Source organism: Sinocyclocheilus anshuiensis, unplaced genomic scaffold (assembly GCF_001515605.1).
Source record: "Sinocyclocheilus anshuiensis isolate Anshui unplaced genomic scaffold, SAMN03320099.WGS_v1.1 scaffold195, whole genome shotgun sequence".
Taxonomy (NCBI): Eukaryota; Metazoa; Chordata; class Actinopteri; order Cypriniformes; family Cyprinidae; genus Sinocyclocheilus; species Sinocyclocheilus anshuiensis.
The window spans coordinates 2,625,720-2,632,806 of NW_015548236.1; the positions used below are offsets into that span (position 1 = coordinate 2,625,720).

A 7,087-nucleotide genomic window follows, 5' to 3' on the forward strand; every position below is an offset into this window, starting at 1 on the left:
TGTATCATTATTATTATTATTAATGATTCCGTATTTTTCATAAATATTAATTTAGTCATTTATAAATCATTTATTGTGAATGTAAAAATGGCAGCTGTGAGAAGAAAAATGGAACGCATTGGCAGCAACACATGGGAGAGACATGATTCATAATTAATTTAAATATAGTAACATTAGATTGCAGCTAAGCTGACAGCTATGCATAACTTTTTATGGCCCAGACATATATACAGAGTAAATAATTAGTTTTTCACAATGCTTAACTGTTGATTTATTGATTTAGCAATTGCATGAAATATTTGTTTCTAATCAGCAACATCACCCTTTTCTAGGATTAATATTGATTTGGGTTCAACTGTTGCAGTGATTCCTTTTAAAGGAGTAACTCTTTTCAGTTGACATTGAATGAGGGCTTAGGGCAGATACCTGTAGTTCAAATAGTTAAAAAAATGTCTTTAAAAATTATTATTAGCATTATTTATTGTTGTATTTAAAATTATTGTTTTTATTTTTGTGATAATTTTAAAATAATTATGATTTCTTCTTGGCCAAATCTCTGCATTCGTTTCTTCAGATTCTTTCATGGTTATGTTTTATTTTCTCAGTTGTTATGTAACTGCTGATGTAGTTATGCTTTTTTAAATCTTCAGGTTTTTCATTTGATTTATTGAACCTTTTGTCCAAGGCTTCTTGTGCAATAAACTCCAGAGAAGGGCTTTGTTTGGCTTTTTTCTTCACAGTCTGGAAGATGGCTGTAAGGAAACCTGCTACCTCAGGTCAACTTCTGCAATATCACACAATTCATAAATATAGCGCAACTCTGAAGGTGTGAAGTTGGCTGTCCGATAAGAATGCTTCGGCGAGAAACCGAGCGTGCGTATGTGTGTGTACGTGTTTATTTTTAGCTCTGTGCTGCTGGGTTTTCTCTGGTCTGTCTCCACCTGTTTTGCGGACGGAGTGAAATAGGAGTGACACCTTTCCTGTATTGCCTACTCAAGCACAAGTGAGTGTGAAATTTCATCTATATTCCCTTCTCTCATCCTTCCCTCCGTCTTTTCTTCCACACAGGCCTCTCCTGCAGCACTGGCTAAAAGTGTGCTGGCTGAGGTTCCCAATCAAGTGGTGGATTACTACAATGGAAAAGGCATCAAGCCCAAAGGCCTGTCGGACTTTGAGTCTTCCAGAGCGTTCAGTCCCTGAGCTACGCACAGCCATATTCGTCTCAACTTCAAGATATCTTCGCTGATCATTTCACAGCTTGCTGTATCAGTATCGGAATCGACAAGCAGGTTCATCCTTGTTGTTGTTTTTTCACTCAGGTTTCCAATAGCATTGGGCAGAAATGTCCTTAGCTGTCCATATTTTTTACGCTGTTGTTAGTTATATTAAAGGTGCACTCAGTCATTTTTTGTTTTGGTTTCCCTGGCTAATATGGCTAATATCGTCTTGGACCTAAAATCTCCTTTAGCGTCTTCGTTAGAGGGTCCGCCTCCCATGCTGAAAACACTGGTTTGAATGCCGCTCGGAACAAGAACGAGGAGAGTAGAACCAGAGGGGTTATATTGGTGCCGTGACCCGGATGATTTTAAACATTTTTAAAAAGTATTATGTGTAAAATGTGGTTGAAATCACTGAATGCACCTTTAACATAACAATGGGATAGATTCCTTTCATTGCAACCAAACCAATCTGCCAGCACCTTTTAATCTGCTGTCACCTACTCTGTGTAAATAGAAGGAAAGCCGAAAGAATGAAACCTTCAACTGGACTGTCTTCCTTTAGATTCAGATGCCAGACTGATTCCAAGTTGCATTTGTTCATAAGCGTTGGCTTTTGTTACCTTTTGTTTTGTTGATATTATTTACTGTTATTTTTGGTGGACCTGCTGTAAAAGGGCTATATAGTCCAATATAGCATAATATTCCAATGCGTAATAGTTTAGGAGGCAAGTGATTATCAGATATTGGCCAGTGCATGACCAATACTCAGTTAGTAAACACTGTTAGTCCTTTATAATCCAAAGTGCAACCATTTTATTGATTAATTTAATTTACCTGCAAAAAAGTTTGTGGTTGGTAAGAATTTCATGTTTTTGAAAGAAGTTCCCTATCCTCACCAAGGCTGCATTTATTTGATAAAAATTTGTGTATATTTGTTTGTGTGATGGCAAAGCTGAATTTTCAGCATCATTACTCCAGTCTTTAGTGTCACATGATCCTTCAGAAATCATTCTATTTGGTGAAAAAAAGTACAAATGAACAGTAATTATTTCAAATTGAAATCTTTTGTAGTATTTTAAATGTCTTTATTGATACTGATAATTTAATGCCTCGGTGAATAAAAATATTTGTTCCTTTCTTACCCACCCCAAACTTTTGAACGGTAGTGTATTTATTTTAAAACTTATTTTTAATGTGAGGCCTTTATGACTTACAATTGTAACATACAATTAAGTGTATTGTATATAGCTCTATAAACAAATGCATATTTATTTGAAAGCATGTGGAATGGGTTCTGTGAATACAGTACTTAGTGTTTAGGTGTTGTTTGTTTTTGTTCTTTTCTACGGGTTTCTTGATATTTGTTTTGCAGAATTTCTTAACCTAATCTAAGTCATTTCAGATATTTGGAAATAGTAGATGTGTATTTCTGGTGCTGTCTTAGACACATTTCTCATTTATTTTTACACATTTCTTTCTTTCCTTCTTCCTTCAGTTTGGAGCGTGTGTGCATGTATGCTTGCTTACTACCAAAACCAGGACTGTATTTTGCATGTTGCCAATAAAAAAGTTTTTTCCCACTTTTGTTCCTTATTTTTTTGTTTTGATACTCTTGTTCACTGGATGCACTTGCTCAGCACACACATAGGTCTCTCACACCCAGTAATATTGATCCAGAGTTTCTTTAACGCTACAATACTGTAATTCACTAAATGAAAAATTTAGAGGCAAGCTTGAGTGTAAAGACTCTTTAACAGGCATCAGAAGACCTTGAGAAATGGAGTCCTGGAGGTGTGATCGAATCTTTGAAGTCTAAACACACAAACATGCGCACACTTCTCTCCACACATGCACACAGCCTTTCAGTTAGCTCCATCATATATAATTAAACACTCAGATCACCAGGACAAGATTAGGGGTTAACAGGAGAAAGAGAGATCATGTCCTATATCATATCCAACAGGTCCATTAGTCAAAGATTCAGCAGATTATTTATTGTTAGTGATTTTGCAGATACTTTCTCATTCAAAACAACAGCAGGGAATGAAATCTGAAGTTGAATGTCTTTCACAATGACACAGTATTGCTAGGGGGCTCCCATTAGATCTCCATTTCATGAATATTCACCATCTTTTAAATAATAAGCATGAATATTAACTAAGGTGAATATTCACATAAAATATTTGGATTCACCTTGGTTCACGTTTCAATACTTATCTAATTGTTTCATTATTTGAACTCTTAAACCTTTGTTTGAATGTATTTAAAAAATATAATATACAATTTAGTTATTTTGAACATATATATATATATATATATAGCCTCAAAACCGCCTGAAAAATATATGTGCATATATATATATATATATATATATATACACGTACGTGTGTGTGTGTGTGTATGTTAATTTTTCAGGTGGTTTTGAGGCTGTGTACCACTACATACACTCAGATTCAGATTCATCCAGCCTTATAAATGTCCGAAATCTGTGTGGTCAGTTTATCCTGGTGTCTGGAAGGGATCATCACCTGCTGCTAAAATATGTACATATGTAATGCTCCTCAGACCCCTGAGTGTGAACATCACTGGCAGCAGGCTGGACAACCTGTGAGATTGGATGAGGCAGATAGCAGGAAGGGTAAGGAAACTGGCAGGTCAGAGGAAAACGTAACTGGCAGGTTGTAGGAAGAAGCAGCTGGCAGGGTTGAGTTAGCTGGCAGCATGATGGAAGCAGCAGCTGGCAGGACAAGGGGAGCAGCTGAATTGTGGTTTAGGGTTCAATCTGCAGTGGTTCTGAGGTCTTCAAGGAAAACCCATGGAAGGCCAGAGCATCGCTGAGGTCCTCCTCAAATCCCTCAACCTCCTGGTCTTACATTCACCTCCTCCAGCTCCACCTCCACTGTCTTTTCTGCATCTCGGTTTATCATTTGAAATGCATGAGGTTGTCAATTCTGACAGATTTCTACACAAATAATGTTGGTTAATTGACAGAAAAACTATCTTCTTGCTTCACTGTGAGTGTCTGGCAGAGATTAGGTTTTGTAAGACAAACAAGGAGATTCACCAAATGCATTCTACATATTATCACACATGAAGATTGGATATCTGCAAAGAACATATTTTGATTATATTGTTTTGTTAGGAACATGTTGTGAGAGTGCTTGGAAATAGTTAACCAGCCTAAGAATCCTGTGCCAATCGCTATGTAAAACTGCTCAATAAAATATGAATCTGAACAGGTTAATATTGAGATTTTTTTGTTGTAACAAAAAAATATTTATTTATTTATTTCCATAGTGGCACAATATAATGCACAATTTAAAACAATATCAACTGACTACATGTAGATTAATATTTAGCCTATTTTTTCGTTGTGAGGAACAATTTATTTTAGTGTTTATTACTTTGTCATTTTAAAATGATAACAGAGCTCTAACGACATCCCGAAAATTTATTTTGTCCTCAGCAAAAATAATAACACGGTACTGAGTGCTTAGGTAGATAATAGTTTATAACACACTATTAAGTGCTTAGGGAACTAATAATTTAAAGGAACAATATTTTGAAGCGACAGAGACCAGCGACCGTGTTTCCGTGTAACACCGGAAGTGGAAGGAATGTCATTCTACTGCAGGACAAACACGAGACTGTCATGTCTGGTACAATGTTGCGATCGGGATAAATGAATGAGCTGTAGTCGTGTTGTATGATAATTGTAAATAATAAAGATGACAGCACTGACGTGTAGGTTCATTAAACTTGCTGATGGTTTGCTAAGAGGAGCGCCAGTAACCGTTTGCCGAGCTGGAGCAGCGCTGCAGAGGTATTTGCTGTTAAAAACGGAATATTAACGTCATAAAATAATGTAATCTTTAATGCAAGATCATGTAAATCTCACATAAATACAGAAAATCTTATTATTTAGGCGTATTATTCAGTAGCATCACGTTTAACTACTTTATGTAATGTCACTGTCAGTAGTATCACATTATCAACTTTTTAACGTGATATTTATGTAAAAAGCATGGCAGTTCCCATCATGCCCCTGTTTTCTGTGTCTTCAGCAGAGCTCCTGTCATTCAGTGTATAAGAACGCATCGCACAAACACATGGTGGGATGAGCACCTCACTGAAGATAATGCTTCTTTTCTGAAGAAGGTCGTTACAGAGGAATATAAACAACAGACCACAGACAAACTCAACCCCCTCAAGGATGAGCCTTGGCCCAGACATGAGTGGGTGGAAGGTGGGTCACACCATCAGAACACAACCCCTGAGGTCTGTGGGTGTCATTTCCACTCCAGACCTACAGGAGGCAGCGTGCTTTTGCTCATAATTGTGATTATGATAACTGCTTCAGTTTTAATGGTTGTATTGATTTGTAATCTGCATCTCCTCAGGGAGTCGGAGAGTCGGTCTTGTGGCTGTTAAACTCGGAATGATGCCTGTGTGGACCAAATCTGGAGAGAGACACGTAGTGACCATGCTGCAGGTAAAGAGGATATAAGGTCATCACTTTATTACAGAGGTGGAAATGACAGCACTTTCATTTAAATTGTATATAAAATCTATTTTTTTTAACAAATGTAAATAAATTGAAAAATAAAAAGACAGTATTGTGGAAGCTGTGACTTATCAAAAGTATCTCTGGCAGTCTTAAAATTCAGCTGAACTTTCATTGAGTTGAGTTTATTGGTTGTTCCTGTGAGATTAATTGTCAAATTATATTAATTTGATTGGCAAATGGAAAAAGTGCATTTAAAATAATTTCTAAATTTAGATTTTTATTTTTAGATTTAGATTTTTAGATATAAATTTAGATTTTTATTTCTTTTTTAGATTTTATTATTATTTTGTTAAAGAGTGATGCTTTAAAAATTTGGCAACTGAAAATATTCGGCCAGAATACATTTGGAGGGCTGGAATCATTAAAGAAACGGTGACATTTAAAGGGTTAGTTCACCCAAAAATGAAAATTCTGTCATTAATTACTCACCCTCATGTCGTCCCGAACCCGTAAGACCTCTGTTCATCTTCAGAACACAAATTAAGATATTTTTGACTCAGGGGTGAAGAATTGTTGAATAAATTATGTTATTATTGTTTTCTTTTGCACACAAAAAGTATTCTCGTAGCTTCGTAAAATTAAGGTTAAACCCCTCATGTCACATATTTCTGCGCAATGATCGTGGTAGTATCCTTGCTGTCTATGGGAAGGTCAGAGAGCTCTCAGATTTCATCAAAAATATCTTAATTTGTGTTCCGAAGATGAACGAAGGTCTTACGGGTTTGGAACACCATGAGGGTGAGTAATTAATGACAGAATTGTAATTTTTGGGTGAACTAACCCTTTAAATGTCACCGTTTAATTAATTAATGCTTGTAGATTTGTGCAGTATATTATATATTCATTATATTTCTGCTTAATCTGTTGTGTTCATTAATGTATATTTCAGTAAATTTGTTATGAAAACAAGTTTTTTATTACAGCCACCATTTAAATGTTTATATTTCAACAACGAATTGGACTAGAAATGTAATTATGTCCATAAAAGGTTGAAATAAAAACTGCTTTATGTGCATTGTAAATGCTTAGATTTAATTTAGTTTTGATTGGGGTGTTTATTATTACATTTGATTAAATAATTAATTGGTCATTAAATAATCGCATTTTGGTTTATTGGCTAAATCAAAAAAAACTTTCATTTTGGTTTTAATTTTGGTAAAATATTCGATTTGGTGCTAATATTGATGTATATCACCAATATTGAACTGCATTTTAAAACATTAATAAAACTTTCTCTCTCTCCCTCTCTCTCTCTCTCTCTCTCTCTCTCTCTCTCTCTCTCGCTCTCGCTCTCTCTCTC

At 35.5% G+C, this 7,087-nt stretch overlaps 2 protein-coding genes across 4 annotated transcripts in view; both read left to right on the plus strand.

The window, feature by feature from the left end:
* The window catches only part of cpne4b (copine IVb), a 34,172-nt gene extending 32,123 nt beyond the window's left edge, over positions 1-2,049 (plus strand). Inside the window, exon 16 of the mRNA XM_016441997.1 lies at positions 1,069-2,049. Within this exon, the coding sequence (XP_016297483.1) occupies positions 1,069-1,200 (132 nt within the window). The 3' untranslated portion in view covers positions 1,201-2,049. The remainder of the gene's footprint in view (positions 1-1,068) is intronic.
* A 2,741-nt stretch (positions 2,050-4,790) lies between these two features.
* The window catches only part of LOC107654758 (39S ribosomal protein L3, mitochondrial-like), a 12,086-nt gene continuing 9,789 nt past the window's right edge, over positions 4,791-7,087 (plus strand). For 2 of the 3 annotated variants that reach the window (XM_016441998.1, XM_016442000.1), the window contains exons 1-3: positions 4,791-5,043; positions 5,285-5,466; positions 5,621-5,712. In XM_016441998.1, coding sequence (XP_016297484.1) covers positions 4,949-5,043; positions 5,285-5,466; positions 5,621-5,712 — 369 coding nt within the window. In that variant the 5' untranslated portion in view covers positions 4,791-4,948. The remainder of the gene's footprint in view (positions 5,044-5,284; positions 5,467-5,620; positions 5,713-7,087) is intronic. The other variant, XM_016441999.1, reaches the window with a different exon arrangement.